This window comes from Miniopterus schreibersii, assembly GCF_964146895.1.
Source record: "Miniopterus schreibersii genome assembly, chromosome: 7".
NCBI classification, from domain to species: Eukaryota; Metazoa; Chordata; class Mammalia; order Chiroptera; family Miniopteridae; genus Miniopterus; species Miniopterus schreibersii.
Genome location: NC_138108.1, coordinates 76,221,620 through 76,235,910, shown reverse-complemented (window position 1 = coordinate 76,235,910; position 14,291 = coordinate 76,221,620). Strand labels below are relative to the sequence as shown.

The 14,291-nt window shown below is 49.5% G+C and overlaps 1 protein-coding gene across 3 annotated transcripts in view; it reads right to left on the bottom strand.

Moving 5' to 3' along the window:
* CFAP221 (cilia and flagella associated protein 221) overlaps nucleotides 1–13,295 on the bottom strand; it is an 88,408-nt gene extending 75,113 nt beyond the window's left edge. Inside the window, exons 1-5 of one of the 3 annotated variants that reach the window (XM_081142297.1) lie at nucleotides 13,218–13,295; nucleotides 11,172–11,356; nucleotides 8,884–8,984; nucleotides 674–760; nucleotides 418–516 (exon numbers count right to left, since the gene is read on the bottom strand). In XM_081142297.1, the coding sequence (XP_080998423.1) occupies nucleotides 418–516; nucleotides 674–760; nucleotides 8,884–8,984; nucleotides 11,172–11,310 (426 nt within the window). In that variant the 5' untranslated portion in view covers nucleotides 11,311–11,356; nucleotides 13,218–13,295. Of the gene's footprint in view, nucleotides 1–417; nucleotides 517–673; nucleotides 761–8,883; nucleotides 8,985–11,171; nucleotides 11,357–13,102 lie in introns of all 3 variants that reach the window. The other 2 variants (XM_081142296.1, XM_081142298.1) reach the window with 2 other exon arrangements.
* Between the last annotated feature and the right edge of the window lie 996 nt (nucleotides 13,296–14,291).

Here is a 14,291-nt window from a genome sequence, read left to right as displayed (position 1 = left end):
CAGGGCTGCCTCTGAGGACAGTCCCATACAGGATATGATCCTGTCCCCAGAGTTTATAAACACAGCTCAAGGTTCTTGCTAATTTTTTTATCTAGCACTTAAAGAGTGTGGCTAAGTTATTTGAAAAAGCCTTCATCAGCTCCCAGCACCACGATAAATGAGGTTTTCAGGCCAGGGCAGGTGGGAAACCTGCATCGAACTGTGTCTTGTGGCTCTGACCCAGTTCTCTGCAGCCTAATGCTTTTCCAACAGGGACCCGCTAGACAAGGGCCCTCATGCCACTCAGGCTGGCGAAACAAGGAACCCCAGGGGCTGGGCTGGGAAACTTCACGCCCACCATTCCACCTCTCTGCTTCCCTTGAGGATGTTAGTTTTGGCACCACCCCACCCTCAAAAGCCTGATTTCAAGAGACTCACCTTACAGTGAACACGGATGCAATCGTAATAGTATCGCCACTCATCTGGAGAAAACGTGACGGTGACTGTGAGGGACAAGCCAGGGACAAGGCGATGCTCCTAGAAGAAAAGGGGCTCTTGTTGGGACAAGCCCCAGAGCACTCAGAGAGCAGGACTCTGGTGACAACACCACACACAGTCCCAAGGTGACCTGTGACACAGAAAGCCACAGCCCAACAAAGGCCACCACAGAGAGTGGGCCATCCAACAGGCTTACCTTTTTCACATACTTGATCTGAAAGTATTTGGTTTGCGGGGGTAAAATATGAACATGTATGTCCTCATCGGAGACATTGACCAGGTGCTGGGAAGAAAAAGCAATCAGAGTAAATGCACTGCTTTCTCCATGTGCACATTCATCTCCCCAATTACTTACCCTTTGTCTTACTCCTAGAAGGATTCTACAAGATACAATGTATTCTTTAAATTTTTAAAAGCTTCTAAACCCATCATATGCTATTTAAAGAGTAATAAAATAAACACAACAAACACCATTTAACGAATAATAAAATACGCCCAAGTGCCACCCAGCTTAAGGACTTGACCAGAGGCTGCACCCCCTCCCAGGGTCCCCCAGGCACATATCCTTCCCAGTCCTGACAGGTTACAGTGTGTATCTGTCTTCCTGTTGAGCTCCACGTGCCCTGTGATTCAACTGAGCCAAGAAGCCAGCCACCCACCGACTCTCACAGTTTCTCTAATTCATGCCACTGGTCCTGCCGCCCGCCCCCCTCCCCCCCATATAGGCAGTCAAGATTTCAGAAAAAACAGTGTGGCTGGCACAGCCTCCAGCCACCCCTGGGCAAACTGAAAGGACTTCAAGGTCAGAGTCTTTGATGGTGAAGGGAGGCCAACCCTGTGACACAGGACCACCTGCCAGGTAAATTTATTGGGCCTCTGAGTAGAGGTCTTTTCCTTCCTCTGCTTGAGAGGGGAGCAAGAACTTTGGTCTCTGGGGATTTGGGCTTCACCTGGGCCAAGGGACAGTTAAGAGTCCTTTGGTTTCCAAAGTCTAGGCCAGAGGCTGGTCCTGTCACCGAGTCCATTGCCCAAGGCCTCACATTGATCAAAGCCCCAATTAGACTTCAGACATTATTTCTTGGCGAGGTTACACTAGTGTTTGCATTTGTTAAAAGTTCTCATTTGTCACCTGTGAACATTCTCAAAGCCCCACAATCTTCGTGACCATGTTTTGGCACATCTTCTCTTTAATATGTTAAAAGCCTAAAAAATGAAAAAAAGTTGCCAAGACATGTCTTGCCTTCCAAGGGGCACTGCGGAGGGGCAGTCTTGGTGAAGGTGTGGGCGCCTGGGCCCCGCCCAGGACACCGGTCTTCCAGGAGAGGCTGAGGACAGGTGTGCTGGGACCCAGGACCCCTGGAGCTGGAGTCTGGGGTGGTGGCACCTGCCTGGAGACGGAGAGGTCGCCACTCAACTCCAGGTTCTGGAAGTCTTCACAGAGACCTCTGTCCCCATATTTGTCACAGGGGGAGGACTGTGATGGCCTCGAGTTGGAGTTCAGGAAGAACCGGGAAGAGTGGTTACACTGTCTGTCATGTACTTTAAAATAAGTCAGTAAGGACAGTGCAACAAATAAGGGTGCATGAACTGGTTTCAACGTGCACCCTGGGGAGGTTGACCTCGGAGGAATCAGTGACCCGCACTCCAGGAGAGCTTGGGGGGCGCTGGGGGCCCTCCACTTGAGCCCACACCCCAGGGGTGGCCACCAGGAGGGCTGCAGCAATGCTCTCCTGCACTGACACTTAAGAGAGTCTCCTTGTTAGCATGAGGGATGCTCAGGACACATGTATAGAAATATCTTGTGGCATTTCTGTGAAACTGTGGTGAGCCCAGAGCCCATTATCCTTTGGAAGGACATTCAAAGGCCCAGGACCCCCACAGGTCCCATGTTTTTCACTTCACAAAAAATTGCGTCAGCTTGGGGGTATCTCTAATATTGTCGACAATAAAATTACATTAAATTAAATTTAAAAAAAATTCTGTCAGCTGTTGGAAGGTCGGCCAGCCCACGTGCAGGGCTGCTGCCTGCGAGGCCTCCCTGCGAGGCGCTGCGGTCAGGCTTCTTGGACATCCTGAGTGTGACGGCCCCTTGCCCGTTTGCCAATCAGTGCTTCCACGCACGGCAGAATTCTTCTCGGAGCCGTTTGCAGAGTAGCAGGCTGCCTGGGAGCAGGCTGTGGGGAGGGGACCTGTGCTTCCCACCTCCCACCAGGGTCAGATGATCAGTGAGAAACAACTTCATTGGCGTAGTCAGTTTGCAACCAGCAGCACTGCAGGCTAAGACCAGAGGCGGGTCCTCAGAGCCGCGGGGCTGGCCCAGGTGTCCCAGGGCTCCCGACTGGTCCCAAGGGACAGGCGCTGGAGCCCGGAGACTGGAGATCCAGCCAGCACCTGCGGGTCAGGGGCTGAGCCGGATTTTTATTTTAAAAATAAAGAAACAGGACGCCTCCTCCAACCGGAGTGTGGCAGGGCAAACCCACCACACCCACTACCCATCTGCACGTGAGAGCTGCACGTAGCAGTCAGGCAACGACGTCTGTGTTGTCACAGGAGGAACAATCAGCACTCAGAACATGCTGAGTGACTTCCTTAGAGTGAAACAACACAGGTCCCACTCTGTGGTATAACACTCTGTGATGAGAACACAAGATCTATTATTTGGCTACCGTTTCCCATGTTCACCTTCAAAAGATTGTTGATCTGGAATTATGCATTTGGATCAGTAAAAGAAGAAATAACAGACTCATACCAAAATGTAGACATTTAGGTTTACCTAGACAGGGGGTGTAAACAGGAAGAAAATGTTCAGCCTTCACTTGACATCTGACGGGAAACGGAGGCTCGCTGAGACTGAAGGCTGGGGCCCCATCCCACATGGTAGACAGCAGGGGCCACGATGGCAGCCAAGGACCCTCGGGTGGGGGTGGGTGGGGAGGGGCTGAATCCTTCTCACAAGGACATTCAAACCAGTGTTCCTAACACAACTCCTGGGGACATGTTTGCCAATGAGTTTTTAAAAAAACTTAAAACGATAACAAAACTGAACAAATTAAAGCAAGAAATGAACAACTTGCTCTCTACATTTTAGAAAACAAAGTCAACATCCAGACTGACTTCCAAAATATACTGGGAACACTGGAGATTCTGTTAATTTTGCAAGTCTCAATTTTCGGTTACAAATACCCATTGCACGCTCTAACGATCACATCTTAGTGCTACTGAGGACTGCTGTCTGAGCCCCAGAGGACATTTAGTGCGTGAAGACACAGCGGCTGGGTCCCGCCCACAGCACACAGGGTTCCGTGGCAGAGTTGGGTCTAGAACCCTGTCTCCAGCTCCGGACCAGGGTTCCTTCTGCTACATCCCACTGTCCCCTGGCTCAGCATAGCTCAGAGCCCAAACTGCACTTCCTATTTCTTTTTGTACTTTATCAGCAGGTCACTTTTATATTTTAATTGTTAAAAATATCCTTTCAGGACTACAATTGCATTCCTGCCTTTCTATTTGTAAGTAAAACTGGGGGAAAAATAATAATCATTCAAGGGGGAAAAGGCCTTGCGAAGGCGAAGAAAGTATTTAGAAAGTGTATTTTAAATGAATAATGAAAGTTTATTTGAAAACATGAATAATTCAGTGTTACCCTTGAGGACCGTGTAAGATCCTACCCTGTCTTTCCATTTTGGGGGTCAGTAGATATCCCCAAACCCTCCAGAATCTCCAGTCCACTGGGGGCTGACCTTCTCCTGGCCCTCATGACCTTGAGGCTGCCTCCATGGGGCACCACATGGAATTCAGCTTCTGCTTCAGCTTTTCAGAACTGATTCCCACAACAAACAAACCAACCCCACTCAAACTATGGGTTTAACAGCTTTTACTCAGATTTACAGGGGTTCTCTAAGTACTGCACACAGCTCTCTCCACTCCCCCTCCCATCTCTGCTCCTCACAGGCCCCCTCCTCTCTCCGCTCAGGAGATTCCACAGGGCAGAGCAAGGCCCACCCCGCAGTGAAGTGTTGGCTTGGGGTAGATGGGGGCTAACCTTTAACCCCAGGCACTTATCATAGTGTTTTCCCAAATACTACATTTCAGACTCGAAGTTGGGTCTTTTAACACCTCCCCTCAGTGGCACAGCTTCTCAGTCAGAGAAGGTTAATACTCGACCCCAGGGATCTGGAACAAAATTCAAGCAGCCTATTAGTTCTTTATAGTGTTTTTTATCTTGAAATGCATGTTGGCCATGCATTTCCTCTAAAATTTTGCTCTGTAATGCATTTCTCTAAAGCAAGAGAGAAACTGATGCATCAGGAAGATGCACCGTGTTTACACTGGGGCTTCACCTCTCTGCACCCTCACAGACAGGAGAGGCTGGGGGTCTCTAATGCTGCACTAGGAAACTGAAGACTAACACTATTGTTTCAGGAAGATCAAAGGGCTGTGAAGTTAACTAAGATAAGGCGGCAGAGGCTAACAACTTTGTTTTAGGCTGGCAACATCACCACTCGTTGTCTCATGGGGAAACTGATTATTTAATTAATAAATATAGTTACCCAGACAAAACCATAACACATGGGGAAAAAGAATTTGAGAGATCTTGGCTTTGCAAAAACTAGACATCATTATTTCAAATTTTAAAGTAAATAGAAACATCGATTTCAATATGAATCCAAGCAAAATGTGATTGCTTCTTTAACCAGATCTGGATCAAGCTCAAATGTGAATGAACAATTTATCATGGTTTTAAAGCCATGTTCAATCATTCCATTCTTGGGCAATTTGCATAGTTTCCTGTAGCAAAACCAAGATAAAAGCAGAGTTGGATTTTCCCTTGTTTGGCAAGAATCTCAAGGTAATTGCCTTAAGCTTCCGCTTAACTTTGCTGATGGAAACAGGAGGCTGGCTCTCCTAAGAGCTCCAGAATGTTATTAAGATGAAATAATTTTGTACTTTTATCTATTTCTGTTTGTTTTAATGTCTGATAGAAGCAGTATGATTATTTAGATTTTACCCTGTATTTATTTGGAATTACTGAGTCCCTGCCAAGTGACTTCTAATTGTGGATCCTGAGAAAGAAGATACCTACCAAGAAGGGCTCCTGGTGGCTAATGGGACTTAACTTTAAAAACAGAATATAGCAGTCATTTCTAAACAGGAACGCAAACCACACTTCAGGGAGAAGCCTGCCCTGAACCACCTGCCTCTGCACTGAACTGCCTGCCTGGACTGTGTTCCTGCTATCTGAGCCTTTACAAAGCAGTTCCTGGAATTGTATTTCAACCAGCAGGACTGAAGCTTTCCCTCTCCACCTGGGGCTGCACAGCTATAACCCCATCAGCGCCTTCACCAACCAATCAGAGTGACTCCATTTTGACCAATCAGGATGGTGCCTTTTGGACCAGTGAAACTGTGAGGATTTGGAGTCTTCATTTGCATGAGTATGGACCAATCAGGGAGGAGGGTCAGGGCCTCCTCTCTATATAAGTCAGCACCCTGGGGGCTCGGAGATATCACTTGCTCTTCCTCTGGAAGACAGAAGAGTGTGTTTCCTGAGCTGGAGCCGACAAATGGAAGGCTCATGAACCAGGGCAGAGCAGAGGGGCGGTGCAGGCTGGTGGGGAAAGGAGCAGGGCAGTGTGGGCAGGCGGAGCATACCAGAGCAGGGCAGAGCTGCCTCACCCTAGGGCCGTCCTGCCACCTCACAGCTGAGCTGTGTTGCCACTGAGCTGTTTGCACTGAATAAAGCTTCCTTCTTCACCACACCCCAAACTGGGGATTCCTGTTGAATTGGTGCCAATGACCATTAGTTGACACAATAAAGTGAGTTCAGTACCTTCACAAGTGTTTATTGAGTGCCTTCTGTGTGTCAGGCACTGTGCTATACAAAGGACAAAAATGACCTCTGTTCCTTAGCAAAATGAAGCTTTACCTCCCATCAAAAGCCCTACAACCCAGGTAAACCAGATTGCATCCTGGTCTCCAAATAGCTGCACGCTTGCTTACCCTGAACCCCTCCTCATGATTTCCTCCATTCCCAGAGTGTCTTCTCCCTCCCTCGCACTTTGCTTTTGGACTATCCCAAATGGCTTCTCATCTACAAGCCTTTTCCACATCATGGGCAGTAAGGTAATGAAAAGATGTTCGACATCATTAGCCATTAAGGAAGTGCAAATAAAACAACAGTGAGTTGAATGGTGGCCCAAAAATATGTGCACACCCTAATACCTGGCACCTATGAAAGTGACCTTATTTGGGAAAAGGCTCATTGCAGATGTTATTAACTTAGGGACCTGGAGATAAGATCATCGTCCACTACCCAGATGGGCCCTAAGTCCAACAGAAAGAGTCTTTTTAGTGATAAGAGAGGAGAAGACACAGGGAATCCGAGGAGAAAGCCATGTGGAAATAAAAATAGAGGCTAGAGTTCTGCAGCCACAAGACAAACTGGAAGCAAAGAACAATTCTCCTCAAGAGCTGACTCCTTGGTTTTGGACTCTGGTATCCAGAATAATTGTCTGTTCTTTAAACCCCTAAAATTGAGGTAATCTGTTATAGCAGCCACAGAAAACTAACATTCCACTCCTCGATATGTAGCCAAGAGAATATGTCCATCCAAAACATGTACACGATTATTCCTAACATCATTCATTACTCATAATGGCCCCAAAGCACAAACCCAAATTTTCATCAATGGATGGATGACTGCATAAACACAATGTTGTACATCCATACAATGGAATATTATTCAGCCATAAAAAGAAAAGAAGTATTGATATATGCTACAAACTGAGTGAGCCTGGAAAATATACTAAGTGAAAAAAGCTAGTTACGAAAGGCCACATGTCCTATGATCCCATTTATATGAAACATTCACAACAGGCAAATCTATACCAACAGAAAGTAGACTGTAGTTGCCAAGGGTGGGGGTGGAGTGGGGGTGTGAGGAGAGCAAGGGGCCTAGAGACAGGTGGTGAATTGTTTACTCATTATAAACAATGAATATTTATGAACGATAATTATTTTAGATCTATCCCACCATAATCTAGACAGCAAACTTAGAAACCAGGAAAAGTAAGCTCCAGAATGTATTACTGACCTTGGTCTTTGATGCCATGTTCTAAGAAATGTGTCCATGTAGGTTGATGGGTGAAGCTCCTAGTCACAGTTTCAAATCCTAACCCTTTTCCTGAAAGGGGACACTTGGCACCTAACAGGTTCCTCTCCTGATCTATCTTCTCTCCCCACTTCAATGCGTAAAGATTCACCGAAACTGCATCTCTGCTCATTGGGGCTGCTTGATAAAACCTCCCTCACTTCCTGAGGAGCTTTGCCATTTGCCAGTTTCTCTCAGTGACTCTCCTCACTCTGCGCATCTAACACAGCAGTCAGAATTCTATTTTAAAATGATCCACTTTAAGACATGGCTTTTAAGAATGCACTACATTTAAAAGTAGAGACTTGTGGCTGGGGACCAGTCCAGAGGGTGATATCACATACAGAGCCAGTGTCTCAGGGCCTACGTGGAGAGCCCACCTCTGCCCACTCCAACACATGCTCAGAGGCCATATGGCTCAGCTCTAAGGCCCAGATGGAGTAATTATGAGGTCCTGCTCAGTGCGACTTTAGGGTATTGTGTTGATGTCACTTAAGTTTATAGAGCAAATTTAAATGTCCAGGTCTCTTGGGCATGGGAGTTAGGAATGCTGTAGTCACCCATAACCCGCTCCAGTCTGAACTTCCAGTTCAATGGAAGGGGCCCAGCAAGAACTGGCCCTCAGTGTGGCTCTGAGGTGGACTGCAGTCACTGTCGGCTTTATCTGTCCCTTCTGAAGCCTGTTCAATGGAGCTAGCCCCTGCCATCCCAGGTCTGGCCAGAATCTCTTTGGCCAGAATGACTGACATAGGCATGGGCCCTTGCTGGGGCCTCTTAGGAAAGGAACCTGTCTTTCCCTGGTGGTGTAGGCATGGATTGGGAGGGAACTGGCTTGGAGGAAGGCAGCCTAAAAGTCAGTCTGTCTCCACCACTTAGTAGCTCTGTGCTTTTGAGCCAACTATTTAAGCTTTTGGAATCTCGGTTTCTGCATCTGTGCAATTGGAGTAACATTACAATGTCCACAGAGCTAGTATAAGGACTGAATTGAATTATGTGGGATGCAAAGCAAGCTCCCTGCCTCTAAGAGTCACTCAGCAATGACAACTACAGGTATAGAGTGCCGGGAGGAGCCTCTGGCACTGGGAAGTAACTTGTCCAAGGACACTGATGCAACTTCAACATTTCTCACCCTTGAATGACCTTTCTGGCCCAGTTTATACCTGCACTTCAGCTGCTCATTAGGTGAATGAGTAATACAGATGCAGGAGATTCACATCTTTTGTTATTATGATCAATGATTCCACTTTCAAAGCACCTACCAGAATCTGCTGGTGTTGTTTTCCTACGTGATAGCCTCCAAAGTGCAGTATGCCAGGCTTTGCTTGTACAACCTTATTATTCAGAAGTTTTGCATAAACCTCTGCAAAGACAATGTAGACAAGTACATCATGAGCTGAGACAGAAAACATTAAAGGAAAGAAGGTCCCATTAACCTGGGCTCTTCTTAATTTAGGGTATTTCAACATGTGAAAGCCTCAGAGAGAGGACATAGCTGTCAACGAGACGGGTGATCTGTTCTAAATGAGCAGCAGTGCCTCTCCCTCTGATCTTACAAATCACTTGGGAGGCACCATCATCACATTCAAACTCACGTGTACTATTCATTACCTAGTAATTTGCTCTTCACGTTTTGTACAGTCTCTGCAGCAGAACATAGGCTCACAAAGCGCACAAGCCTGTCTTTGTTCTGTAACACTGTGCCTGCGTATTGCGTAACAAGTGCCCAGTTCAAAGAATCTAAACACTAAGTGTTTAATTGTATTACTGGATATTTAACTGTTATTATTTATTTCCTCTGAATAGAATTACACGTGATATAGAGAAATCTTTTTAAAATGGATATTACATAATACCTATTATTTGATACGGAGTAATCTTAAAGCTCTGAATAATTATCACTCTGGACAGTAAAGTCTCAAACTGTTATTGTAATATAAATGTCTTTTTTTTTCTTTCAGTTTTGAGAACAAGGTTAAAACAGCTCACAAAAGTGCCCAGGTCTACAGAACTTTCCCCAGCTCTTCTTGCAGGCACAAGCTGAGACGGTGGAGAAGGCTCGGAGACCCCACTCCATGGTCATTTCCATGCCTCCAGGCCTTAAGCCAAGCAAGAGTTTGTAATGCTCACTCCAACTCTCTGAGGCAGGCATTATCTCCATTTTGCAGATAAGAGAGCTGAGCGAGACCCAGCAAGACTAAGCAACTTGCCCACAGCTGGTAGTTAAAAATTAAGCCCAGGTCTGTGTTATTCCAGTGAAACTGCCTCCCTCAATGTGAACGAATAGTCCAGTTTCTTATAATGATCACCTTTCAGCTTTGGCTGTATCCCTGTCCTGGGAGCCACAGACACCCTGACCCATCCCGGAGCCCACTGTGACTCCAGTATGCATCTGCGGGGGGTGGCGATACATTTGGTGTTTCTGCTCCTCACCAGGTGAGCTGCTGCTGTCGTCAGCTCTGGGCCAAACTGAAAGGCTGGGATGGAGTTAGGATGGTGTTTCCGGGAGGCTAACTATCTCTGCAGGTCATCTGGTAATTTTTTAAGTATTGAAATTAACATTAGTTGATATTTTTAATGGTGAAGGTTTTGTTTTTAGGGCCATAAAATATATGTAAATGAGCATTTTTCTCTTACTGCCCAGAAAGAGTCAAGTATACTAATTTGCACTCAAGTTCCACAATGAAAAAAAAGCCTCACCAAATACTACATTTCCATTTGCAATGGGCCTTGAAAGATGAGGGGGAAGCAACATGGAGTGATGTTGAGAGCTGGACACGGGGCTGCAACAGCTGAACATGAACTCTCCACTTAGCTGTGCCGCTCTGGGGAATTCACTTGACCTCCCTGAGTCTTGGCTTCCCCAAAGGTATTGCGGAAACAGAATGTTGATGCCATGCGAATTAAGTGAAAAGAATAGAGGCAAAATGCTTCGCCTTCTACATAATAGCAATAGGATTTACCAGGCTTCCCAGGATGTGCATGGAAAAAGGCAAGAAGGTGTAAGGTGCTGAGGGAGCAGGAGTAACAAGAGGCCGGAGCTGGATGAGAGGGGCATGGCACAGGGATGATGCTGGGCAGGCTGGTTCAGATCAACAGCAAAGAGGGCTGAATGCCAGTCGAAGGAGTTGCAACTTCATTCTGTGGGCAGGGGAACCTCTCAGAGTATTCAGCAGGAGGGGGGCAGAAGCCAGCCAGGATTCTACCAAGGAAACTAACTGGGGTGTGAAGGGGGGTCTGGGAGAGAGTAGGCCAGGTTAGGAAGCACTACCATAGCCCTGGGGACCTGCTGAGGGCGAGGAACAATGCAGTGGGGACAGAGAGGAAAGATATTTGAGGAAGTGGAAGCGGCAGAACTTGGTGACTAATTCACACCTCAAAAATCTATCAGTTAAGTGGATCTAAATAGAACCATTGTTCTTAATAAAAGCTATTATGAGCCTATAAAACGATATAGACACATCAGCGCCAAAAATTCCACTCTGCTTTCTGGACTTTGGAGCCTCTGCGAAGTCGTGAGTCGTAAAGCAAGTCTGTTCCTACCACTCACTTGATTCTAGGAGGTGATTGGGCACTTCCCTTCTTTTCTTGGGCTCCTCCACTAGGCTCTTCAAAAGGAGGGGCGATACATTATTAAATGGTTCCTGGGCTTTCTTCACTTCTCTGCTGGGGGTCTTCACTGCTGCCATTTTATCATGAAGAGTGGAGTGTTCTTTTTAGAGCCAAGGTCATTTCCTGGGAAGAAAACAGTAGCAGTACAGTCATCCATGAGAAACCACACACATTTTTTTCTCAGTCCTTGACAAATGTACCTCTGGTCTCTGCGGTTTACTGTGGGTTCAGGCCCTCCCGGCCTCTAGTCTGTCCCCGGGCCACTCCATTCCCACACACGCTGTCCCATTAATCTCCCTGCATCACATATCACACCCAGTAGCGTGCCATTGCTCAAAGCCCTTTCATGGTCCTAATTCTCAAGAGCTTTTCCTAAATGTAGTCCTGGCATGCTTCTTGAGCTATTAGTACAGCCACGTGAAGGAAAAATTAAAGGCTCTCATAGTAGAGTAAGTTTGGAAAATGTTGAAGTAAACAGTTAAACAGGCCTCTTCTTTCTGAGGTTTCTCCAAATCAGATTCTTAGATGTGACCATGAAACCCTTCAACATTTGGAGACACTGTCCAGGACACTGGCATTTATGAGCCACCTTCCTGGGCCCCTCTCTGGACAATGAGGCCCTGCAGACACCATAAGACCCCTCCATCCCCCCTGGGTCCTTCCTGGAAGCTGTCTGAGGACCTGGGGTCGGGATCCAAGCCATGCCCTTTGTCAGACTTGCCTTCCTGTCACACATTTAGAGTTCCACCCTCTTTACAGAGGCCACACTGATCCCAACACTTTCACATTCTTTAGCAATTACAGGCTCTACGACTCATTTGGCATTAACAGTTTATTGCCCTGTAACGACACCTTACAAATCCCACACGTCTTTATATTTTCCCAGCTAAGTGTCTTAATGTGGGGCCCTGGTACAGACTGGGGACTGCTCCGTGAAGCCCCTGAAATGCCATGAAAAATCATGTGTGGATCTTTATGCTCTTGTTGTTTGTTTGTTGAGAAGGTTCACAGCTTTAGATGCCCCAAAGTCTCTGGCACTGAGCATAATGTGGTTGACTGCACTGAAGGTGCTTAATAATCACTTTCTGAAAGAAGTTTCTCCTCTCCCTCACTCCCCATCCCTCGCCCTGGCGTCGCTGAGGATTCCCACACCTCGGGCGGCCTCCCCGCCGGCCTCGCTCCCCCCCTGCCTCGCTCCCCGCCGGCCTCGCTCCCCCCCTGCCTCGCTCCCCGCCCGCCTCGCTCCCCGCCGGCCTCGCTCCCCGCCGGCCTCGCTCCCCGCCGGCCTCGCTCCCCGCCCGCCTCGCTCCCCGCCGGCCTCGCTCCCCGCCTGCCTCGCTCCCCCCCTGCCTCGCTCCCCCCCTGCCTCGCCGGCCTCGCTCCCCGCCGGCCTCGCTCCCCCCCTGCCTCGCTCCCCGCCCGCCTCGCTCCCCGCCCGCCTCGCTCCCCGCCGGCCTCGCTCCCCCCCTGCCTCGCTCCCCGCCCGCCTCGCTCCCCGCCGGCCTCGCTCCCCGCCGGCCTCGCTCCCCGCCTGCCTTGCTCCCCGCCGGCCTCGCTCCCCGCCTGCCTCACTCCCCGCCCTGCCCTAACGCCTCCCGCGGGCTCAGTCTCCAGCCCGCCGCGGGGTCCCTCGGATTCCCGGCTCTCTTCAGGCGGGTACAAGGGCGAAACCGTTCTCCCCTTCGCTCACCGCGGGGTGGACCTGTTTCCCTCCGCACCCCCGCATCCTGGGTCCCCGCTCCCCCCCTCTACCCGCAGGCCCCCCTCCTTTCAGGTGCCAGCTCCGCTAAACTCCAGCCGGCGAGGGGTAGGGAGGGGCGGGCCCCAAACCCGCGCGCCCCCCGTTCCCATGACTCCTTTAGGTCCAACCTCTCCTGCGACCCAGCCCAGGCTGCCGGCGGCGGGACCGCCCGGGGCTCAGGCGGCCCAAGCAGCTCGGCGGCGCCCAGGGGCCACCCCCGCTCCGGGTCCCAGGGCCACTCACACTGCGGGTGGACCCCGGTCGGGTTCCCAGAGCGCAGGCGCCGGCCGCAGTGTCGCCATGACGACGCGGGACGCGCTCCCACGGCGGGCGGCGGGCGGGACCAAATTCCCCAGGAACGTGGGGGGAGCCGTGTTGTCGCCGCGAGAGGCGCGGAGGCCGTGCGTGTCGTCTGGGGACCCTGAGCAGCCTGTGGGGACTGGGGAGGGCAGAGACAGAGACGTAGGAGGTGCGAAGCCAAGGGGTTCCCGAGGGGAAATGAGAGAGTCGGACAGGCTGTAGCCTGGGCCCCCCGGAGAGCAGGTGGCGGGAGGGGCGGGGCCTCCGAGCGCCGTGGGCGGAGCTTCCCCGACGGCCGTGCGCTCCGGGCGCTCTTCCTTAGTACCGCGCGCGGGCTCTGCGTCTGCTGTTATCACAGATTTCAAGTATGTGCTACGGCAGGAAGAATAGTGGGGGGCCCTTCAGCGCTCGCCGGCAACCACGGTCAAATCAGGGCCAATCCGACCTTGTACCTTTCCTCTACTCGCTGCATTATTTCAAGAAAATCCCAGGCATCTTTCCCCCATAAATATTTCGGAATATAAATCCGAAAGATAAGAACTCTTTTTAAAAACAGAACCACAATAGCAGTACCTAAAACACCACAGTCACTTTTAACATCTTCAAGTATTCTTGACTCAATTGTCTCATAAATGTCATGTTTTCTTAGGGGTTGCGGGTTTGAATCAGAATGCCAATAAAATCCACACATTTCGACAGGCTGACATGTCTGTGGGTCTCCTTTAATCCGTGCACTCTCCCTCCCTATCGTTTCGTTGTTGTTGCGATGCATTCACTAAAGAAACTGTTTCTGTCCTTGATGCAGGTACCTAAGGGTTATAAGCCACGAAACTGGGTCCGCCCCGCCAACCCGCCCCGCTGCACCGCCCTGCCCCCCAGGGCATTCCCTGCGCAGGGCCCGGCCTCCCCAGTCCCGGCGCTGCCACGGGCTTGCTCCGTCCCTCTACGACCTGACACTTGTTTGATGTCATTTATGGCCTCTTGTTGATAAGAGATTATAGTAGGAATTCAATGAAG